Source organism: Helianthus annuus, chromosome 2 (genome assembly GCF_002127325.2).
Source record: "Helianthus annuus cultivar XRQ/B chromosome 2, HanXRQr2.0-SUNRISE, whole genome shotgun sequence".
In the NCBI taxonomy this organism is placed as follows: domain Eukaryota; kingdom Viridiplantae; phylum Streptophyta; class Magnoliopsida; order Asterales; family Asteraceae; genus Helianthus; species Helianthus annuus.
The window spans coordinates 104,216,419-104,241,186 of record NC_035434.2 but is presented as its reverse complement, the minus strand read 5'-3'; the positions used below and the strand labels follow the sequence as shown (position 1 = coordinate 104,241,186).

The 24,768-nt window shown below is 36.1% G+C and overlaps 1 protein-coding gene and 2 long non-coding RNA genes across 3 annotated transcripts; all 3 read left to right on the top strand.

The window, feature by feature from the left end:
- Window positions 1-1,190: 1,190 nt before the first annotated feature.
- LOC110890960 (GATA zinc finger domain-containing protein 14-like) lies at window positions 1,191-4,286 on the top strand. Its single transcript, XM_035981716.1, has 5 exons — window positions 1,191-1,440; window positions 1,570-2,082; window positions 2,431-2,854; window positions 2,912-3,525; window positions 4,150-4,286. Exons 1-5 carry the CDS (start codon window positions 1,191-1,193, stop codon window positions 4,284-4,286), a joined length of 1,938 nt encoding a protein of 645 aa, XP_035837609.1.
- Window positions 4,287-15,752: 11,466 nt separating this feature from the next.
- LOC110903932 lies at window positions 15,753-16,341 on the top strand. The gene is made up of 3 exons (XR_002572262.1): window positions 15,753-15,790; window positions 16,086-16,159; window positions 16,316-16,341. It is a non-coding gene; the product is annotated as an uncharacterized LOC110903932 (long non-coding RNA).
- Window positions 16,342-17,179: 838 nt separating this feature from the next.
- On the top strand, window positions 17,180-17,910 carry LOC110903936. The gene is made up of 3 exons (XR_002572264.1): window positions 17,180-17,262; window positions 17,357-17,683; window positions 17,777-17,910. It is a non-coding gene; the product is annotated as an uncharacterized LOC110903936 (long non-coding RNA).
- Window positions 17,911-24,768: the final 6,858 nt, after the last annotated feature.

Genomic DNA, 24,768 nt, shown 5'->3' with positions numbered 1-24,768 from the left:
CTGACTAGGATGCTCATCCTCGTTCTCTAACCGTAATGAGGCGTACCAATTTGTTACCGCCTTCAAGTAAACTCTTGGAGTTACACCCTCACACCAATCAAGGACTCTCTCCCATCCCAACCTTTCGAACGTCTGTGTAATCCCAATCTGTCGAAATTCCTCCTCATTCACCACTCTTTCACATACACAAACTTTGTCTACTGCACTCACTTTAGACATTTTGTATTGCCATAACTTGATCTCCGTTTGTTTGTTGGTAAAGCGATACAATGGTTTATTTTGGTTTTGGTCCCATTGGGCCCCAAACGTTGTGTCATTGTATCTAGACCAATCCCAGTTCTGCTTAAATAGTTTGTCTTCTATATCTGGCAAATTGCAACGTTGCTGCCATTTAGCTGAGACACTACTTGATGATGAAGCTTCTGCATCAGTGGTCTTTGATCGTTTACGGCTAGCCATGTCTTTAGCAATGTAGAAGAAGAGGAGCTCTAGAAAGATGTAACAACAAGTAAATGGTCCACACCCTTTCAAAACCCGAAATTTGCAGCCCTAATATCTTGCAAATAAGCAAAAATTACTAAAAACTGAGATGGGGGTTTTGTTGCTCTCGAAATTTCACACAAAATAGACCCAAAAATCTCTGAGATTGGTTGAGAATTGAAAGAGTTATGAAAGTGAAAAGATTAGGGTTCTTAGAAGGTTTGTGGAGAAGATGAAGTATGGAGGAGAGAGAATGGATGCTGAAATCGTGGGTTTATTTGGGGTTTATATGATATTTGGTTGGAATTTACAAATTGGGTTTAATTGGTGAGGTAAAAAGGATAGTTGGATCGTTTTTTTTATAGAGAATAGGGTGCTTTTATTCGAATTCTTACAAATTTTGGCGCCGTTGCCGGGGAGTGCGTGCGCTTTGTGTTTGGATACTGTTAGAATTTTTGTGATTAACTGTTTAAGTTGTTTAGCTTTCTTTTTGTACTTGTCTTTTTCTTTGTTACGCGGGGTGTGTTACTTGTGCAGGTTACAGGTAGTGCATGCATACGCGAAACTCCGGGAGGACTTCACCTTTAGTCTACGAACCGGAAATCGAAAGAGTAGCAAGAAGAAACCGAACAAACCGGTTAGAAGCAACCCTTGCTTCTAATCAAACCCACCCATCACCACAACTCACACCAACCATTGAAACCGATTCAATGGCAAACCAAAACTCCAACCAAAACCAGAACCAATACCAATATCGGAGTAACTTTAATCCCACTCAAAACGCCCAACCTCTACCTCAAGATCAACCGGGTGGTAACGACAACTCTATACCATCCACACCACCTTTCAGAAACCAAAATCCCAACAACAACCAACGAACACCCCAACAACAAAACCGTAACAGACAAACTTCTTTACCCGTCAACCTCGATGATGGATATGTCAATTCAGATCGTAGAGGTAATCGTGATCACGGCAATCGATGAAGACCCGTTTTCAACATCGACGACTTGAGAGATGCAATCCCCAATGACGAACCTTATAGTGTTCCCGGTTATCAATCGCCGGAACATGTAAGTGTGCATACAGAAAATTCCGATGATGGGGGTTATTATGATGATCGGGTGGACGATAATGAAGATTGGGGGTACATCAATCGGGGTAATGACTACCGTGCGAGAGGGTATGAAGATGAAGAGTTTGGCTATCAAAATGCCAACTACGTTGGGGATGATGATTATGGTCGTGGGAATAGAAGGAATGACGGTTACGAAAATAACCGCCAACAACGAAACAACTACCAACGGAACCGGAATGATGGGTTTTACAACAACAATAATGCTAACCCTAACCAGATTCCTCGTTTTGTGGGAGGTGGTCATCAAGGGGCTAACCGAGGTGGAAATCGGAGAGATGATAGAAGAGATGTTGGACGGGATGAGAGACGAAATGAACGGAGGAATGAGAGACGAGATGATAGAAGGGATAACCGAAGAATGGAGGATCAAGAAGTTAACGGTCCTCATCGTCGTCAACAACCTCCACGGGGAGTGAATGATCGTTTCAGGCCGATTGTTACCGAAAACGATTCACCCATCGTTTGTGAGCGAAGGATGTTTGATTGTAAACCACATTACATCAACATACTTCCTCATTTCAATGGGAGATCCAATGATGAGCCATACACATATTTGGCGGAATTTTCTTCGGTTTGCAACACTATCGGGGGGCATAACTTTGCGTTAGAAGAAGTTAAACTTTGCTTGTTCCAATTTTCACTAAAGGACAAAGCGAAGCAATGGTTTCTTACACTCCCGGCCAATAGCATCCGCACATGGGGGGAAATGCAACAAGCGTTTTTGGATGAGTACTATTCTATGGCAAAGACCGACGACGCTCGTGATGAAATTAGGTCTTTTCGCCAATTATCGGGCGAATTGTTGCATGAAGCCTTCACGAGATTCAAAGAAATGATGCGGAGATGCCCACATCATCAAATTGAGAAGCGGGAATTGGTAAAGTGTTTTGTTCGAGGTCTAGATGACAACACATGGAACCGACTTGAATCAACAAGTAATGGGACCCTTCTAAGCAACCATGAAGATGATGATTGGGAATTCTTGGAACGGATGAGTAAACGTTCGAAAGAGAAAGAATCAGCCGATCGAGCTAAGAAGCATCCCATTTCCCGGTCACTTCCCGATCTTGACTCTAAAGATCAGATTTCCACCTTAGAGCGGGAAATGGCTCGAATGAAGAAAAAGGAAGTAAATGCGGTTCAATTCGAGGTATGTGAAGATTGTGGTGATATTGGACATAGAGCGGAACAATGTCCAACGGGGCCGAGTGACTACACGGAGGAAGTCAACCAAGTGTATGGAGATAGGAAGCAATATGACATGAACTCCAACACTTATCATCTGGGTTTGAGAAATCACCCTAACTTCCGATATGGTAATGCTTCAAATCAAATGAACCCGAATTTTCAATCGGGTAACCAAGGAGGTCAAAGCGGGTTATCATATCAAAACCGTCAAGTTGGTAACCAAGGAGGTTATCAACGAAATTACAACCAAGGGTACCAAGGTAGGGACAATAATTACCAAGGTGGGTACCAAAGGAATTACAACAATCAAGGCGGTAATGGAAGCGTGTCGAACAATCAAACCAGTGGCGATGACTTGAGTGCCAAAATGGATGCTTTGCTGAATATGCAAAAAGAATCTCAAAACAATATAAAAGAATCTCACAATGATATTAAGGAGATAAAGAAGACAAACGAGATTCGGGATAAAGCACATGAGGCATTGGCAAAGCAAGTGGGCCAACTCGCGGAGGAAATGGCTCAAATCAGGGGAAGCATGGGGAAGCTTCCGAGTGACACCACAGTGAACCCTAAACATCAAGGGTCGAGCTCAAAGAATACACGTGAGGTACATTTAAATGAAATTTCTTTACGTAGTGGTCGGATCATTAATAGTGGTGTTGAGCCACCATCACCCAAGTTTGTTGAAGGGGTGGTGGAGGATGCAAGTGACGATGAAGGTAAAAATGGTCAAACGGGTCAAACGAAAAATGATTTCAAAATTAATAAAAATACACCCGTTGTGACCATTCCCGTCCCAAAGGCTAAGGAAAAGGGTGTGGAGGTTAATACCGCCCCTTATCCCGAACCTTTGTTGGGACCATCTAAGAAAGTGGTAAACAAAAGAGGTCCACATCAAGAAGAGATGTGGGAAATTTTTAAACAAGTTAAAATTAACTTGCCACTCTTAGATGCCATTAAGCAAATACCTTCATATGCTAAATACTTGAAGGATTTATGTACCCAAAAGAGGACTCACAAGTTTCCTAAGAAACTTGATTTAACCGAAAATGTGAGTTCAATTCTTTCGGGTGCACTTCCACCAAAACTTCAAGATCCGGGGGCGCCCCTTATTTCTAGACAAGTGGGTGAATTCAAAATGACACGGGCACTTTTGGATCTTGGGGCAAGTGTGAGTATCTTGCCGGGTAGTTTATATGACCAATATGATTTTGGTCCACTTCAAGTGTCTAACATCATCGTGGTGTTAGCCGACTTGACCCCTAAACTACCCCGTGGGATAGTCACGGATGTAATAGTCAAGGTCGAGGACTTTTACTATCCGGTGGACTTTCTTGTGTTAGATTATGTATCTTTGGACCGAACCAAGCAACCAACGGTGATCCTTGGTCGACCACTTTTGGCAACATCGAATGCCCAAATTAATTGCAAATCGGGCACGGTCGACATGACTTTTGGTGGCGTCGGCGACGCCGCCTAGATCTTCCATTTTTCTGCTGACGCAATTTCATGCTGTCTACGCCATTTTTTAGCGACGCAACGCATTGCTGACGCCCATAGTGCGTCGCTGACGCCCCCTCTAGGTTGTTTTTCATCGTTTCTTCATTTCACATGTTTCCGGTTGATCCCGCTCGCTCCCGGCACTCCAAATAGCTCCCGAATAGCTCCTTAAACTCTATAAGACCTTCAAAACACAATCCTCATTAAAAGTAGGCTATCCGTGATTAAAAGTCACATAAAAACATGAACTTAAACCATAATGAACACCGGTTTCCGACCACGTATCAGGGTGGTGCGTTAATCCTATAGCGATATAATTGTTAAGGTAGGCTAGCAAAGTTAATGAGCATATAGACACACGTATACATAGCATGCGAGATGACAAGAATAATACAAGTCTCATGTTTAACTGGATAGAGTGTGATTATAACAATGTGATTGCGTGATTCATATAAAATGTACATGTTGCACCCAAAGTGTAATAAATAGAAAATGGGATCGAGTATACTCGCGGTTTTGCGTAGCTTTCCAATAAAACCGAGAGTTGACGAGTTGAGGGTTGGTATCCGAGGTTACCCTACAATAGGTAAATGAAGATGTGTGAGTTTTCGGATTTGACCAAGGATTTCGGATCAGAATTTAAATAAAAAAAAGTATGAATTTATGAAAATATCCTAGGTCCACAACACTGTTCGTGCGACTGAAAGGTCCGTTCATGCGAACAGAAGTTAGTTCGTGCGAATAGGTGTCTGTTCGTTCGAATGAAGATCCATTCATGCGAAGATCCATTCATGACACATAACCGGTTAACATTATGGATCCGGTTAAACATATTTTATAACTGTTATTATACAGTACTAGTATTAATCCAGTTGGTCATAAATAAGTACAACGGAAATAAATAATAAATAATCCAAGCTGCCAAATAAGAACAACCCGGGCGTGTCATACCCAACATGGAAAATGTTGGAGGTGAGGCGGGGTTAGCTTACTTTGTTTCTAGGAAACTGCTTGGTGTTCATTCACAGGATACGTGATGTGCTAAAAGTGGTCTAAATAAATTAATTAAATTAAACCCTAAACCACCACAAGTGGCCTAGTGGTGGAGTGACTTGGGTTCTCCAATGGAGACCCAAGTTCAATTCCCATTAGTGCCACTTTGGTGGCCACCGACACCCGCTTTAAAGCCGGACCGAGGACACTCGAGGTCTCGGGTTTGAAACATGTTTCTTACCCCTCTTTGATGGCTATGGGTATTTGCCGCCAGGGATCCTTGTCGGGTGGTGAACTGGGAAGGGAGATCCCTTCCGCGGTCAGGGGTACCGTGCAACTACCCTTTTTTTTAAACTAGACTCTCTAAGTTTTAAATTTATAACTAAGACTCTCTAAACCTAGAGCACACAACCGGCAAGTGTACCGGTCAATGTAGTATAGCCTAAGCAATTCCGAGTATCGAACCCACGAGACTCTCTAATTACGTTTACTAACTTCTATCTAGACTTAGACTGACACGGACTCTAACTGTTTTTATATTTGGGAGGGGGTTCTAAATATCCTAAAATTGCAATTACAATTAAACTAATTAACTAGACTAACTAGACGCGACTTTGGATGAAGGTTTTAACTCAGTGGTGATGAAGACTACCTAGGCTAGAATCCTATTTAACTAGGAATGGATTTCTATTCGAAATTAAAGTGGTATGGAACCGGGATCTTTTAATGCTAAATCCTATGAAATCCCTACTAAGACCTTCCAACCCTTCTCAGGAAGAAACTTATGAGACTCTACATGGCTGTTACGACTACCGCTTGTTAGATTTCCTCACAGTCCTCTAACTTCTCGAAAAGTGCCCTATTACGACAATCTACCTCAGAGCGCGAAAGTCTAAGGCAACTATGGATTTTAACTTGGTTTAATAGACACGTGTATGATCAGGGAACTAAGATCGATTTCTCTCAAAACCTAATCCTAGCTATATACCAAACTGAGACCTATTAATAGCCCCGAGCCTCACAGCGACAAGATTAGTAGAATATCAAGTTTCAATAATCTCTTAATTACCGTTTCTAAGGCTATTGGCCAATTCACCCAAAAATTACCCAAACCCATGATAATTAGATAATTAACACGAACCTATTCTATGAAAGACATTCATCAAGATTCATGTGAAACGAGCAATTAATCGAAACTCAAAACAAGATACGCATATACACCAAATCAAAGGTTCCAAAGTTCTTTACTTTCTAAGAAAACCCATAACCAACATTAATAACGAATAAAAATCAAAACTTATTAAATATTCATCTTAACCTAGGTAGTTTGAGAAATTTAGCCAAGAATCATGGTTTCAAAAATAATAAAACAAGGTTTAAATCTGAATTCATAGACATGGAACAAAGAAAAATAGAAAATAAGAAGAATCGGTAACAAAACCCGGTAATTCCTTGATCTCCAAGCTTCTTGTTCCACTCCAATGAATCTTGACCCTTATCCTTTGCCACTTAATCCTTCAAGTCGTCCAGCCGCTGATACGTACGTTCATGTTGAATTGTATTGCTTTTAATATAATAAATGTTAGTAATTATGTTTTCCGTCGTTTCATTTTACTGTTTTTTGCAGTTTACCATGTTTTGTTTCAGACTCAACTGTTTTTATGGTGTAACACGTCAAATCTTGACTGCTGTAATTATGGCATTTTGTTTTCCAATGGCGGTTAGATAACGATTGGACTTCTTTTGTTTTATATTCTTTGCACATTGTTTCACACTTTTTTTATATAATAGTAGTTATTCAAAGTAGTTTTATTATAGTTTGGTAGTTTTTTGGGGGCGTTTTTATGGCATGATGGCGTTTACAAGCATTTGCTCATTTTGGCGTTTTATTATATTTTTCATTATAGTATTAATATTCTTTTGTTGTTTATTAACTGAAATTACAAAACAAACAACAAATAAAGAAAATTAAAAAAAACAAAGTAGAAGCAATTTATGATTTTAAATCTACAGTGTCATCAGTCTCTTTTTTCTTTTGAAACTACAAGAACTGTGACAAATAAATGGCGTTTTGGGTTTGGCGTTGTTTATTTTCTTTGTTCATGTGTTGTAGTGTCTTTGTGGATGTTGGAGACATAGATCGAACCCGTGTGGGTGGATGTTATCTGCCCGTCGTCTTCATTATAATCATCGAGGCCAAAGTAGCGTTTACACTGGTATAGGTCTCTTCATATCATCCAAACCTTCTTCAAGAACAAAGATGACAGTATGACATATGGGTGTCATCAGTCCCTCTTTTTTCAATTTTGTCTATCTCATGCAGCAAAATCTTACTACACTCACGTAACAAATCATTCAGCGAAGCTTCATGCAGAACATTACTGAGTATCAAAGAAAAAGATGTTTGCTGTCGTTGTATTTTTTGGCGTTTTACATTGGCTTGTATTTTTTTTAGCAACCACTGTGTGTTTTTGTGTGTTTTTTTTGGTGTGATAAACGGAAGGTGGTGAGACGTTTCTATTTATAGAATTTTTTTTGGCGCGTAGTTTAGGCGGGATATTTATTTTTAGAGTAAATTACAAGTTTTGTCCTTTATGTTTATATCAAATTGCAGGCGCTGTCCTTTTGGTCAAAAGTTTACAGGCGGTGTCCTTTCACTTTCAAAATCTTGCACGTTTTGTCCTTTAGACCAAACCTAGTTAGAAATCTCAGTTAATTCTTGACATGTGCAATGCACATGAGGGTAAAATTGTCTTTTTCCCTATCAACCCTTTCTATTCCGGTATTCCCTCATTTTACCCTTTCTCAACCCCTTGATTAATTATTATTATTATTATTATTATTATTATTATTATTATTATTATTATTATTATTATTATTATTATTATTATTATGTTCTTGATCTCTTGGAGGTTGTTGAAGATGGACTGATCTAAGACACATTGAAGCAATTTCTGTTGTCGGATGTCCACTTTCTGCTTGATTTTGGGCCCTTTGCGATCTTATTTGGTGCAAATGAAAGTGATGATCCATTAATAATTTGATCTCCAAATCCTGTATATGAACTGGGCTCCAATTGTGGAAGTAACTACAATAATCACAACACCAGTACAAAAATCACAACACCAGTACCAAATTCAAGCCCTAAATTATTTCTCCACAATCGTATATCATCAGAAATCATTTCAAAACAGAATATTGTCAACATCGATCAAAATAAGTTTCGTAAACCGCAAGAAGAAAAGGAAACAGATACCTAATCACTCATAAACAAAACCTTCCTGTATATACTGTGGTTGTGGCTCTGCCAGCCATGGGAGATCCCAACCGATCTCAATCAAATAATTTCACCTCAATCCATGGGAGATCCCAATCGATCTCAATCAAATAATCTTACTGGGAGTTTTCCCAGTACTTTTGGTGGTTCGGATATTCAGAATCTATGGTTGAATAATCAACATTCTGGGTTTCGGGTGATGTTAGTGTGTTGGCTTCCATGACTGAGTTGTTGAATGGTACTTTTGGTGGTTCGGATATACAAGCTAATGCTTTCAACGGATCTGTCGAATTGTACTAATTTATTCGATTTGCACCATCACCACCCTCGCAGAAACCCTAATCCCAAACAACCTGCAACAAGAGAAAGAGAGAAGGGAAAACATGTGTTAGAGAGAGAGGACAGATCTTTTCTATTTATAAATCTTTTTATTTTTTAAAAACTAGTCCCCTAAACATAAGTTATTTTACATAATAGCCCCTGAAAAGATGAAATGACAAGAATACCCTCATGTGCAAGGCACATGACCAGATTTAATCAAAAAAACTAACTGGGTTTGGCCTAAAGGACATAACGTGCAGAATTTTGGAACATTAAGGACAAAACTTGTCAACTTTTGCGCTAAAGGACAACGCCTGCAATTTGGTGTAAACATAAAAGACAAAACTTGTAATTTACTCTTATTTTTATAACAAAAAATGTAATTAACATTTATCCGGATGTAAGCTTTGGCGTTATATATTATGGCGTTTCATATTTATGGCGTTCTTGTAGCCAGAGAGCTTAAATAAAAACACAGAAAAAAGTACGCAGTGATAAAATTTGCGTTTTGTATTTATTTGGCGTTTTATTTTCATTGGTATTTTATGTGAGAAATGGTGTTTTACCTTTTTTACCCTTAATGAAGCTTGTCCACGTAATAAATTGGTGTTATTTACGAATATGCCACCGCGCCAATCTAGTCCATAGATTGTTTTGATCGGACGATTCATAAGCATTGTGACCGTTCTCACACTTTCTACCGTTTTCTCTAAATCCTGACCCTATATATATATATATATATGTTGTATATTAAATATGGGAAAGTGAATATAAGGCAGTTACGCATCTAAGCTTAGATGTGAAACCGATTAAAACGACGCCATACGATTATTAAATATAAGGCTTCCTTTCCTAAACCTCCCTCTAAGAGTCATATGCCTCTACAAGGTGGGCTAGCCTCACCATGGCATTGATGGTTTTAAAATTGAGTTTTTCTTAACTTATACCTTTTTATATATAATTTAAACATATTATCAAATTTAATAGGATGTTAAAATCACAAAATTAAGATTACACATAATAACAAAAATCAGTTTGGAGATAATCTTGGTATGAATTCAAATTTAATATTTTATATATAGAAGGATATTAGATCACAAAATTTAAATTACAGATAATAACAAAAATTAGTTTGAAGATAATCTATGTATGAGTTTAAATTTGATATTACATCAGTTACCGTAAAATATTATGTTGAATATTTGACTTACCAAAAATTTTAGTATTCGTTATTAAAACATATGAGAAACATAGCACTATTCCATGTCCTAAATTAGAGGAAGAAAGATAATTAGGTACTACATCGAAAGGTAGGAAAACGACCGGAATTGTAGCAAAACGGAGCTTCGTTTTGCTACCTCCGTAACCCATGGTATTGGACCACCCGTTTCGAATGACCCGAACCCGCTCCTATCAATTTAACATTGTAATGGAATCTTAAATTTTAGGTGAAATGCGATATTTAGGTTGAGATTATTTTCTTCCCAAACATAAACGTTCTTGGGATTCTCTTGTTTTAGGGTATTTTGCAAACACAATACACATGTTCTTGCATTCTTTCAGTTTTGCTCTTTGAAAATTAGGAGGTTATTTGATAGATGTTAGAAGTTCCTTTAAATGGAGAATTTAATAATCTCAATAACTATTAATATGCATGGTAGAAATCTAGTGCATATTGCTCTCATAAAATCTCTCTCTAATAAATGATAATTATCTCCATGAGGTGATTAGTATTTAACTTGCTAGATAATAAATTATCAATCAATTATTTGAAAACGTGTTATATATATATATATATATATATATATATATATATATATATATATAGGGTAGGGTTCCAGCGTGAACAATCTGCCAAGAGTGAACTGCGTGAACAGATATGGACCCTTGATTTCCTTTTTAGTTGTTAAGGGTAGGATTGTAATTATATAAAAAATTAGAATTAAATCATTATTTTAATAATTGAATTAAGTTACATCTTTCTTAATTTAAATTCATTATCCACATTATGTTTATTTATTAATAAGATAATTATCAAAATAAACAACAAATCACCAGATTTCAATTTTAATTTTTATTATCCACGTAACCTTCATATTTCAACGGTATACACATATGTACTTGGATATAAATAGAACAGTACATATGTGTACTCAGCATCGTACATATGTGTACAATAATTCATAGGTGTACATCAACATTCAATACAAAAAAATTTCTGAGATATCACAAAAACAGACGATATACACATGTGTACATCGCATTAACAAGAGGGCAAAATCAAAATACACATGTGTACATTGCATTTAAACAAATAATTATTATAATAATTGAATTAAGTTACATCTTTCCTAATCCTTGATTTGATTTGTGAGAGATTTATGCAATCAATTTAAGATTGAAATTACACATATACCCTTTTTGTATTTAATTAAATGAAAAAAATTAACCAAATAATTACCATCATGCCACTCACTTTAATCTCAAGATCATAAAAATCAAGGGCTCAGATCAGTTCACGCAGTTCACTATTGGGATTTTGTTCACGTTTGAACCTAATCCTATATATATATATATATATATATATATATATATATGAGATGTGATTTGGGCTAGGTGGCATTGGATTTGGGACAATTTTGTTGATGTGGCAACTCTTTTTTTTAGTTTAGGAGGGAAATCATATTGGACACGGGATCCGAATAGAATTCGGTTCGACCACATGATCCAAATGGATCCTTTATATCCTAATTTCATTCCATCAGAACTCTTCATCTATTCTCTCTAAACCCTAGCCGACAACATCATCTCCTTCTTCAATCGTCTTATTGAATCCTCTTCTTCAATCGTCGTCTGTAAATCAAACCATCAGGTAATCTTTATTTTTGTTTAGTTGCTCTTCTCGATTGGAAGAGATTTTTTTATTTTGTAGGCAACTTTATCTTCTGGTATCACCCAATATGCTTCATCATCATGTTCTTTCGTTCAAGAATCTTTCATCAAAATCCAAAATATGCTTCTTTTGTTCCTTCGATTGATCTTGATAATCACAGGTATGTTGTTCAATCATTCAGTAAGACAAACCCTAATTACACAATCAATAGCACCCTTCAATCTTTCCTTTATCTCTCTTCTTTGCAAATCTATGTTCTAAATTTCATTCATCTATGATTTTTAGTGTTAATCTCTTCCCTTTTCAATCAGGTATTTAAAGATTTTATAATCGAATCTTTTTTGATTTGGGAATTTTTGTTTGGTTTTGGATTCGTGGCAATGATTTACTATGAACAATGCTCGATCGCGGAATCCTTTTGAATCTGTTCAACAATGGTAAGTTTGTTTGTTATGATTTTTATTTTTTTTATTTTGGTATTTAGAATACTGTTGATTCATGTATGGATTTAAAAGGATTAGGGGAAATTATCCCATTAGAATTCAAGTTTTAGCTTCTTTTCCAACTTGTGAACTGTTTGTTTGAAGCTTTAGTGTGAATTAGAGCTTTGGCTATCCATTTAGATCATATGATTTACGTTTTGTTCATGATTTACCATGTTATGAATCTGATTTTATTTTCTTATTTTTTGTGAGTAATCGATACGCCCAATCGCCACTAAATGGGATCCACTAAAATAAAATGTTTCATGGTTAAATTGCATAGTCGATTGTTGATTGTGGATCAATGAAATAGGAATTGATTTGTATTGTCTGGTTTATCGTTTTTTGTTTTTCAAAAAATTGATTGTTTAGGTTTTTTTTTCATTATTGTGATTGTTATTTGCTTGAAAGTACACCCACAAGTATTTGTTCATTATTGTTGCATTTATGCGTCTTTTTGATGTTTATTAAAATTATAAAATTAGGCTTGCTTTCATCAATTAATCTTTTTTACATTAAATAAATTGCAGTGAAACTGAAATGTGATTTTCTTCATTTTGATTTATGTAAATAAGGATTCATGACGTCATGTCACCGGTTCAATTTTTTTCATGAATGTTACTGATAGGTTTGAATATAGTTTCAGGTTCGAGATGTATGTCTTATTGTGGATCGTAACTCAATATGCTTGAAATGAGTTGGGTATGTTTTTCTACTATAGAAATAGTGATTAATATCTAAAATTTGGACATTGCTCCACGATTAGTAATTGTTTTGAATTGAAAGTTTTTCATTTTTAAAGCTTGATTCTTATTGTTTCATGTCAAAATCTTTGCTCCACGTTTCTATTGTTTTGTTTGAAGCTTGATTGAATATCATATTTGTTCTTGGAGTTTAATGGTTTGATCCTTGATGTTTGACAATTGAATTTCGGATCATGATAACGGTTCGGTGCTATCCATCCATTTGTTCCAAAATTATTATTGTTAATTTTTATTTCCTTATTTAGAGGATATATAATAACTTGATTTTAAATTCAATTTTTTGATTTGGAGTATAATGTGGAAGTAAACGATTTGTAGTTAATAACATTAATTGGATTTCCTTTTTAGGTGGGTTCAATGTACCTAGACATGTTAATGGTTTAAAATTTAGAGTTTTATATATAATTTTGATTAAATTCTTCCAACATATTATAGTAATTTTAAATTTAAATTATATTTGAATTATTTTTAAATAAAGTTACCTGAAATAGAAGTTGACTACATTCATTTTTTATAATTGCTAATTATCCTAATTTTTAATAAACTTTAATCAACAATTATTGGTTTCTATATAGCTAATTAGATTCAAATTATTCAACAATCATATGAAAAATATTTATTGGTTGTTACATATATGTTTTAAATCATTAAAATTAAATTTTAAGCTTATATGTTTTTTGTTTCGATTCATAGGAAATACCGTATGATTTTGCAAGCTTATTTGGCTGATAATTTCCTTATTTAGATGATAGATAATAACTTGATTTAAAATTCAAAATTTTGAATTGGAGGATATTATGGAAGTAAACGATTTGGAGTTAATAACATTAATTGGATTTCCTTTTTAGGTGGGTTCAATGTACAAAGACATGTTAGTGGTTTAAAATTTAAAATTCTATATATAATTTTGATTAAATCTTCCAACATATTATAGTAATTTTAAATTTAAATTATATTTGACTTATTTTTAAATAAAGTTACCTAAAATAGAAGTTGACTATATTCATTTTTTATAATTGTTAATTATCCTAATTTTTAATAAACTTTAATCAACAATTATTGATTTCTATATAGCTAATTAGATTCAAATTATTCAACAATCATATTAAAAATAGAGTTAAATGCTTGGTTGGTCTCTGTGGTTTGCCAAAATTGCAGACTTGGTCCTAGTGGTTTACTAATTACACGCTTGGTCCCAAAAGTTGTCAAAAATGCACTCGGTTGGTCCCCAGCCCTAACATCAGTTAAATATCTCAGTTAAATCCATGTTAAATGACCAAAATACCCTTTCTTATTAACAAAACCCACTGCATATCACCATCATCATCTTCATCAGGTGTTTAAAAGCACACATATCTATACACACAACCTACCAAATTCGGTCTAGTTAATCTACAAACATGACAGTTTCTTAATCAATAGATTAAAAGCAGTTAAGCAAATAGATATCATTGCAGAATACATACTACTCTGCAATTCTCAACAAACACATGAACACCAAACCAGAAATTACCTCCGTGTCACTAATCTGACGCCAAGCAACCGAAACGGAACGTCTCCTCCTCGAATCACCGTTAGAAACAACCCTAACTGCACCACCACCACTAGAACCAGCACCATTACCATCATTACCACCATTACCAACACATCGACTACTTCTACTTCCACTGCTTACACTCTCAATATCCAACTCAGAACCGTTATCATTACCGGAGAAAAACTCGATTGCGAGATCATCGAGACTAATTTCCGGAAAATCGGAGCCTCTAACGGTGTTAACGAACTTCCGTCTCGGTGTAGGAACTGTTACCGGTTCAAATTCAGCTGGAATCCGCCGTGAGAATCTGCTTACGCTTCTAGAACGCCGGTGAGCTTTAGACGACGATGACGTCAGCGATTCGTCGGTTGACGGTGATGAATCTCCGATCGGAGCTCTTCTAGTCGTGGATTTGAACGCCGGAGTAGCTTTAGAAGAGGAATATTCCGGCGAATCTTCCGTCGATGGTGACGTATCTCCGATCGGAGGTCTTCTGGTCGTGGATTTGAAGGCCATCGGATCAGAACATTGACGAAGAATGAGTGAATATGAATGAAAATGTAGGTTAATTGGATGAGAATGAAACCTGCAAATCACATGAAAGAGATGATGAACAAACTCGTGAGTATGGAAGATATTTTTGAAGATTTTGAAATTGGGGCGGATTAACGTGAGGATTATTATTGTTATTATTTTGAAGAGTTAGGTGGTGGTGGTGTCACTAGATGGTGGCTGGTGGAGTGGTGGTTGATAGGGAAAGGAAGAGATGAGAAAGAGGTTGAAGAAGATGAGTTCTTTATATATATATATTTTTATTTGTTTTTAATTATTCAGGGGTAATATAGTCATTTCATACATAGTTAACTGAGAAATTTAACTGATGATAGGGCTGGGGACCAACCGAGTGCATTTTTGAAAACAACAGGGATCACGCGTGTAATTAGTAAACCACTAGGACCAAGTCTGCAATTTTGGCAAACCACAGGGACCAACCAAGCATTTAACTCTTAAAAATATTTATTGGTTGTTACATATATGTTTTAAACCATTAAAATTAAATTTTAAGCTTATATGTTTTTTGTTTCGATTCATAGGAAATACCGTATGATTTTGCAAGCTTATTGTGGGAAGGAAAAGTTCCATATGGTCAATGTCTTGAACTTATTGATGATGACGTATGCAACTGCAGGAGTCTGAATCTTTTTCGAACACAAGAGGTAAGTTTAATTTTATCGTTTTTGGTGTTTTTTGATCCGGTATAATGATAGTCAATTATTATTTTAAATTTATATTTTGAAGTAAACCATTATTGTGTGTGATTTTAAATTTTTAATTTCGAAGTCAATCATTATCTTAAATTTAAATTTTGAAGTTTGCCATTAATGTGTTTGATTTTAAATTTGGAAGTCAATCATTTTTTTTAAATTTAAATTTGGAAGTAAACCATTAATGTGTTTCATCCATTTAGCCATTCCTTTTTTCAATTAACTTAATTCATCTTTAATGTGACAGAATTGATGGAGTGATATAAGAAGGTTTCTTTGTTAATTGATTATTCTCTTCCGCTTACAGGGGATGGCGCTAAGGTAATTAACATCAAAATTCTATATTTCTATTACTTGAATTCTCTTGCTTTATAATTTCTTTCAATGTATTATTTTGTGTTTTGACTTGGATATAAAACATAATGTGAAGGTATATTTTAAACTTATTTTACCGAGTTTTTTTTATTTGGATTGCAGAATAAGTGCTTTGATGAACTAATAGGTATTTGGATTTTGTGTTTACTTTGCTCTGCATAGGGCTCCTTCAGTTTTTTGTATTCTTTTACTTCGCTCAGTAATTCTTCTATTTTCAAGATAAGAATACAGGCTGCATCTGCATTGGCTACCCTACCAACAATAGTGGGTGAATCGGTAATAACAAAACTATTGAGATAAGTTTTAAAGCTTATTGAGAAATATTGATTGTGTTTCTATAAATACTTTACCGTTTAATTTTGTAAAAAACCTTCATATTTTATTTTCAGATATGGATCCCATGAACAACAGTCCTTCATTTTTAAAGCTTATTAAGGAAGATGGCCCGATATTTTTTGGTACGGTTATTGGTATTCTAAATACTAATCATATTTTTAGTAAACTGATGTTTGTCTTTTTTTTTTAATTTTGTTTTAAACTCATAGCAAATACCTAATGACTCTGCTTCAATGATTTGGGGAGACCAACCACCTTACAAAGATTCAGTTAAGATTGTTGATGGCAACAAGTTATGGTTTGTAAGACTGAAAAAAACTGATGTTGGCCCTGTTCTTGCTGATGGCTTCACCAAAGTTGTTCGGGATAGTTGTATAAGAAAAAATAACTATCTTATGTTTCAGTCATTTGGACAATCATCATTCTTTCTAATGGTGTTTAAATCATTTGTTCATCAATACTGCTTTATATCCAAAATCACACCTGACGAAGACGTTATTGTAAGTAGTATATTATACAATCAGTATGGTGAATAATGATTTCTTTCTGTATATTGGTTTTTAAATTAATTTTTAATTATCACTGCCTATGCAGGTCATGGCTGATGAATTTTGGAGGCAATTTTATGGGCATCATTCTTTCTAATGGTGTTTAAATCATTTGTTCATCAATACTGCTTTATATCCAAAATCACACCTGACGAAGACGTTATTGTAAGTAGTATATTATACAATCAGTATGGTGAATAATGATTTCTTTCTGTATATTGGTTTTTAAATTAATTTTTAATTATCACTGCCTATGCAGGTCATGGCTGATGAATTTTGGAGGCAATTTTATGGGAAAATTTTCAAAGGTGGTCAATCAACTCTTTATTTAGGAGATAGATTTTGGAACGTTAAGATGGACGGATTAACTGACAGCTGTGTTTTTACTCATAGATGTTCTGAGATGGTAAACGATCTTGCCTTAGACAGGCGATCTATCTTTGTCTTTTCAATGGTTGGAAATAAAATTTTCGAGCTTTCAGTCTTTAATCATCAAACCAGTACTCAAATTCACCCGCGAACTTCGCGGGTCTGAAAATTTAATCTGCATTTGAAAACGCCTCAATCTTAAGCTTCAAGATCTCGAGTAATACAATTTACATTATTTTTTTCCTTTATATTTTATAAATATTACCTAATTTTGTTAATCTGAAATTAATTGTCTATATTCTTTTTTTAGAGATGTTGAGGTTGATTTAACTCTTTGGGATGATTATGCGAAGGACATGTGTTCGTACATGCTTAGTCAAGATCTTGAAGCCCATGTTGTCAAATCTGTTCATTTTGGTGTTGTTAAAACCTAAAAAGGTATCTTATTAAGTCTAAGATTTAAAAATTATCTTATTAAATTTCCCATCATAAAAGAACATTCCATTTATAATATCATTTTATATAAATTACAACATACATCTCCATTACATATCAACTTTCATTCTATTCTTTGGTTTCTTCAACCAAGTTTTTTGAAAAATTCTTAAGTAATACACAATCTCTTTTTCATGTATCAATACAAACTAATATCATTTATGTTTTATTATACGTTTCCATTTTACTAGGTGTTTCGTATAATGGATCAAATTCCGTTTGATGTTGTGATCATGGAAATTTTTGTATCAATACAAACTAATATCATTTATGTTTTATTATACAAAAACAAGTCATTTGGATACAATGTTTTATTTGATAAATAAAGACACATGAATACTTTTTTACACAAACAATTTGAATTTCCAAATTAATTTATTTTTAAAAACAAACAAATTGAATTTAAAACCATCAATAACGTAACCGTGAGTACTTTCTTATATTTTTAAAATCAAAGTAGGTAAAACTTTAAGGTTTCGAATTTGTTAATAAACTAAACATTAATAATTTATATTTTATATTTATTTTTTCTCGTTTGTTAATATCAATTTATAAAATATTTTGTAAATCAAACAAACTATTGAAATTTGTCTCTGTAATTTTGAGAATGTCGTGTATGTTTACCAATGCATACTCCATAGATAGATTTATTTTATAATTTTGAGGTAATAATTTTGTTTACAAATTGACAATCTATTATTATGAAGTAAGATTTTACCTCATATGTTTAACTTTTAAAGTTTCAAAAACCACTTTTAGTATGTTTTGTAAATAATAATTAATAGGTCAAATATAGTTACGTAAATAATATTATAACAATAATAAATACATTTGAAAACTATGCATTTGAAATTTGGATTGCACTACAGTCAACTTTCAACCTGTTTGGCCTATATGTGTGGTACTCAACCAATGTGATTGTGCATATCAAAAGATATTGTGTTTGTGTGTTTCAAAGGTTGGTGACAATGGTGGTGTTAAAGCCTTGGAGAATTCATTATAGTTTTTTTATTTTTTATTTTTTGTACATGTTAAGTGTTATAATAAAGAACGGACAAAATATTAATAAAGTTCTAATAATCTGTAATAAATAAAAGTTTTTTTTTTTTGTCGTGGGTCATTCAGTGAGGCAAATTTCTGGCTTCGGTTCTTGCCCAAAGTTTCTGACCTTACTCGCAACCTTAACGACTACAACTTTCAATTCAAAACAATTATAAAACAAGTTTGTTCGCAACCCTAATGACTACAACTTTCAATTCAAAACAATTATAAAACAACTTTCTGACATAGTTTGATTAATATAAAGTAAATTTTCCTACCCGCGAAGTTCGCGGGTGATAACCTAGTATATATATATAGAGGATCCTATAAAAAAGACCAAAAGTGTAAGAAGGGTAAGAAAGAATATCATGCATTAGATCTTTCCCTATCCATTTTATTACATCAAGGATATAATGGTAATTGTACTAATAATTCTAATTAAAGATTAAATTAATGTAACCGAATTTAGGTAGTTATTTTAGGCTTAAATAAATGTAACTGAATTTAGGTAGTTATTTTAGGAATTCTAATTTTGAATTTTAATCTGATTAGTTTTCTGATGAATATGGTTTTTGCCCCTTTGATGTTATAGTGTATGGTGTTTTTTGCATGCGTGATTTTCGTTTAGTATACGAGTTTATTTAATGACCCCGTGTGTAATCCTTCCATGGTGTTTTTATATGTACATGGTGTTTTGATATATACTATTGAAGTTGAAGGGTGTTTTTTATACCAGTTGTTTTTTTTTTCTACAGTTTGATTACTTGCGTATGGTGTTATGTTGTAGATATTATGTTGCAGTGTCTTTTTTTTGCACATCGTTAGTTTTGAATGGTGTTTTCTACATTAAGTTGTATATTTCCATATGGTGTTTTACTGTAAAACACAACGCCTTGAATCACAATACAATGAAAACACCATTGTATGAACATAGAAAAAATACCATGGACTAAAACATCCAATCGAAACATAATTTTTTTCTCTACATATGTATAACAATATGGTACTCATATTAAAGATAAAAAAACACTCGTTATTATGGTGTAATTTAAAAAAAAAGTTACATTTAAAAAGTTATTAACGTTTAAAAAAGAGGGGGGGGGACTTGCATGTGGATTGCATGTGACTTTCTAAATTTAAAAATGTTAATTTTACCTTTATACCCTTAATCTAGAAAATTAATTATTTTAATTCTTACACTATTAAAAGATTGCCATCAAGATCTCAACCATTAGATTTGTGACACTCTAGGTTTTTCCGAACGAACACCTTGTAATATTTTGTGTATATATGATTATTATTAATGAAAACGTGACCTTTGTGCATGATATGTGATGTATGTATGTATTATATATATATATATGAGAGCCGAGACCACGACCCGAGGCCATGACTCGCAACCGGGCGGTTGCGAGTGGGCCACTCGGTCTCGAGTGGGCCTTTGAGCCGTAACCGGTTTGGGCCGAAACCCCAAGCCCAACCCGAAACATCCCTTGGTATATATACCCCACCTTTCCCCACTTTCCCTCATTTCATACACAACATACAAACACACTTCTACTATTTTTCTCTCAACTAGAAACCCTCAACAACACACCCCAATCCCTTCCAATTTTCGGTTCAAGCAAGGATCCCGGACAAGAAACTCGGTCAAGACTATCACTCGGACATTCCATCTTCTCGGTTCCTTTCCTTTGTTTCGGCTCCTTCTCCTTCTTCTTAACCGGTTAGTGTGTAATAAATGCCTTGTATTCTTGCTTGAATGATATGTATATGAACTAGAAAAATATTTGGTTAGTAGTTTTATGCATGATCATTAGGTGGTTTTGTAAAGATTGGAAATATATGATAACATGTTTAAAATGACTTGATAATGGTAGTTTACAAGTGTTCATAGCCAACTATACTATGCTTTAAAGTTTCTTGCAAAAATGATGTTGTTAAATAGGAGATCTCGGCTACAAACATGTGTGTTTCTTGTTCTTTCATGATGATCTTGCTAGAAATATGTGATTTTCGGTTCATAAATGTGTGATTATGTTGGCATGAAAACCCTAGAAAACTAAGAACATAAGATGAACTTGTTGAATATGGTTTGAAGGTTTTAAAAATGGCAAAGTTTGATCTATTTGGTTTAATGGTCAGATTTGGAAAAGTGTTTGTAGAAACCTTATTGGTAGTTTCCTAATCTGGGTCTGATTTCATATGTACAAATTGGACTGTCATATCTGCATCATCACGTGTACATGAAAGGGACAGGATTACGACTCGCAACCGCACCGTTGCGACTCGCAACCACAGCATTCCGACTCGAGACCACGCAGTTGCGACTCGCAACCATAGCATGACAAGTCGAAACCACACGATTGCGACTCGAGACTACGACGGTTGTGACTCGCAACCACAACGTGACAACTCGAGACCACGGTTGCGACTCGCAACCATAACGTGACAAGCCGAAACCTCCTGGTTACGACTCGAGACCGCCTAGTTGCGAGTGGGCTGTCCACTTAGGTTATTGGGCCATTATGTGTTATGGGCTATCTGTTGACTGGGTTATGTGTTACTGTTGACTGCTTAATTGTTTAGGCCGGCCCAATAACCCCACGACTATTACTTGTATGCATGTTACGTGCCTGTATGTGTTTTTACGTGAATGCTTGTACACCGAACCTGACCTATACCGGTAACCATGTTAGGACGTGGTGACCAACGTGATTGACAAGTAACCTAAACCTACCGAGCAACCCAAGGTGAGTTCACAACTTAAAAGCATGCGTCCCGGTGGTTTGGGACACGAGACTAACAACCCTATCCCCTGGTAAAAGGGGATACCATTTACATACCTTCCCTAGTTATTGGGAACAAAAACTTACTTTTCCTTCCCTGGTATTGGGAAACCTTTTGGTTAATTACTGTTTATACGGATTGCAACTAACGGCACTAAACGAAACTCTATCACTCAAGTCCCTACTACAAATACCGATTAGTCGCCGGGTTCAGGCGAACGGGTTATTAGTTGATAGCGCTATTTAGGTGTTTACCAGCCTCACACCGTGCCCTGGTTTGGGATCGGTCGTGAACTAATGTACTCAGATATCCGTCAATGATGATAGAACATTGACATCGGGGCATCCTGCGGAAACGCAACGGTTACCTAGTGTTCGGTATTGGAAAAACAGTTTAGTCGCTAACTTTTGGGGTAGCTCCCCATGGCATGTATAAACGGATAAATTAACCGGTGAAACAAGTTTTTGGTAATTAAAACTGGACAACTAGTGAACTCACTCAGCATTATTGTTGACCCCCTTACTGCATGCTTTGCAGGTAACCCGTGACGAAGGAGCTTGCTGCTTGGGAACGTGTAGTGTCTGTTCACCCTCGTGTTGGGTGTTACCTTATTTTGAATTATGAACTTTGTTTAAACTACTTTACTTATGCTTCCGCTACTTATTAACTGTTTGAACTTAAAACCTTAAACTCTGAACTTGATATTTGCTAATCTTATGGTTAGTAAGTATTACTTTTGTTATCAACTTAATTATTCAATGTAATTGATGGCTGAATCCTGGTCAGTCACGCCCTCGAAGCGGGTGTTATCCGCAGGTGGATTTTGGGGGTGTGACAGATTGGTATCAGAGCCATTGGTTATAGTGAACTTGGTTTTAAAAAGGGGAAAATCTTTTTGGAGAAAACCAGACTATAACCCGTGACTCGTGACGACACTACACTCCAAGTACAAGGCTCAACACTTTTGACCTCATAGCTCGGACCAGTGCTTACTTGTTTGCTTACCCTTTGTTTCCTGTTATGCTATACGTACTAGTGTGCCTAGTTAGATAGATACACCTCCCTCTTCTATCTCGTTCTCGCTACATCACACTCATACTGTGTTTTCTGGTTGTGAAGACAATGAGTGGACGTGGAAGGGGAAACATTAACATGACTCAGGCTCAGTTCACTAACCTACTCAACACAGTGGCTGCGGCTTTCGCAGCTCACCCTATAGGTAAGCTCGTTGTTTTAGGATGTTTAGATCCTACCGCCCCATCGTCTTTTCGCCTCTAAGTCTATACGTTTCGCTTCTCACCCTATAGGTCAGCATGCACCTGCGCAACCACCCGTGTGTACTTTCAAAACTTTCATGGATTGCAAGCCTCTCCCTTTCAACGGCACTGAGGGTGCCATAGGTCTTCTGCATTGGATTGAGAAAATTGAAGCTGTCTTTGCTGTCTGTGAGTGTCCCCCAGCAAATTGGGTGAAATTTGCTACTGCTACGCTTGAAGGAAGCGCGCTTTCTTGGTGGAAGGCGCAGATTCAGATGTTTGGTTTGGAAACTGCTAATGCTACTGCGTGGGAGGATTTCAAGGACATGATTAGGGAGGAATACTGTCACCGGGATGACATCCACAAGCTTGAGAATGAGTACTATGAGCTCAAGATGGTTGGGTCGGAAATTGAAACTTACACCAAGCTGTCCAACGATTATGCTGCTCTTTGCCCAAACATGTCTCGACCTATGTATCGAAGAATCGAACTGTACATCAAGGGTTTGGCTCCAGAAATTCGAAGCCATGTAACTTCAGCCAACCACACTACCATTCAGCCGATCGTTCGACTTGCTCACAAACTCACTGATCAGGCCGTAGAGGAGGGCAGGTTGCCCAAAAGGATCAGTGCTACTGTCGGAACTTCTAGTGACAACAAGCGTAAGTGGGAAGGAAGTCAGAGCAAGGATGCTAACCCCACTCAGGCCCCAGCGCAGCAAAGGAAGACTGAAAACAACAAAGTCACTCAGCAACAGGGTGGCTACCGGGGAAGCTACCCAAAGTGCAACAAGTGTAACAGACACCACAATGGGGCATGTAACAAGGGCCAGTGTCAGCGATGCCACAAGATGGGGCACGAAGCCAAGGACTGTAGAAGTCAGTTCCCAGCCAGACAGAATCAGCAACAACCTCAACAGCAACAGCAGCAAGGAAACGACCGAGCATGTTTTAAATGTGGGGCAACAGGGCACTTTAAGAAGGATTGCCCTGAACTGAATCAGAACCGCAACAATAATCAGGGAGCTGGGAACAACAATCAAAACAACAATGCTGGGAATGGTGCTAGAGGAAGGGCTTTTGTGATTGGAGCTGGTGAAGCAAGGAATGACCCCAATGTCGTGACGGGTAAGTTCCTACTCGATGATCGTTATGTTTCTGTGTTATTTGATTCCGGTGCCGATGCTAGTTATGTATCCCTACGTATTAGTAAGAAGCTTAAGCGTCCGCTTTCGTTACTAAGTTCTCCTCATATCGTCGAGTTAGCTAATGGTAGAAACATCGAGGCCTCACATGTGGTCAAAGGCTGCAAACTAGAGTTGTCTGGTCAGACATTTAGTATCGACCTTTTCCCTGTTACTCTTGGAAGCTTCGACGTCGTTATTGGTATGGATTGGTTATCCAAGCATCGCGCTGAGATCCTCTGTCAAGAGAAAGCAGTTCGTATTCCTCGCCGTTCTGGCAAACCCCTCATTGTACAAGGTGGCAAAAGTGGAGAAATCTCCGGCGTTATCTCGTTCTTGAAAGCCCAGAAGTGTTTACGAAAAGGGCACACCGCTATCTTGGCACTTGTCACCAACACGCAGGAAAAGGAAAAGAGGATTGAAGATTTTCCTGTGGTACGCGACTATCCCGAGGTATTTCCTGAGGAATTACCTGGACTCCCTCCCCATCGTCAGGTCGAATTCCAAATCGAGCTAGCTCCCGGAGCAGCGCCTAT

Coding starts and splice junctions, on each gene's coding strand:
- LOC110890960 (XM_035981716.1), top strand. CDS start 1,191: ATGGCAAACCAAAACTCCAACCAAAACCAGAACCAATACCAATATCGG. Junction 1,441..1,569: donor TGTCAATTCAGATCGTAGAG/GTAATCGTGATC, acceptor GTGTGCATACAG/AAAATTCCGATGATGGGGGT. Junction 2,855..2,911: donor ACGGAGGAAGTCAACCAAGT/GTATGGAGATAG, acceptor TCTGGGTTTGAG/AAATCACCCTAACTTCCGAT.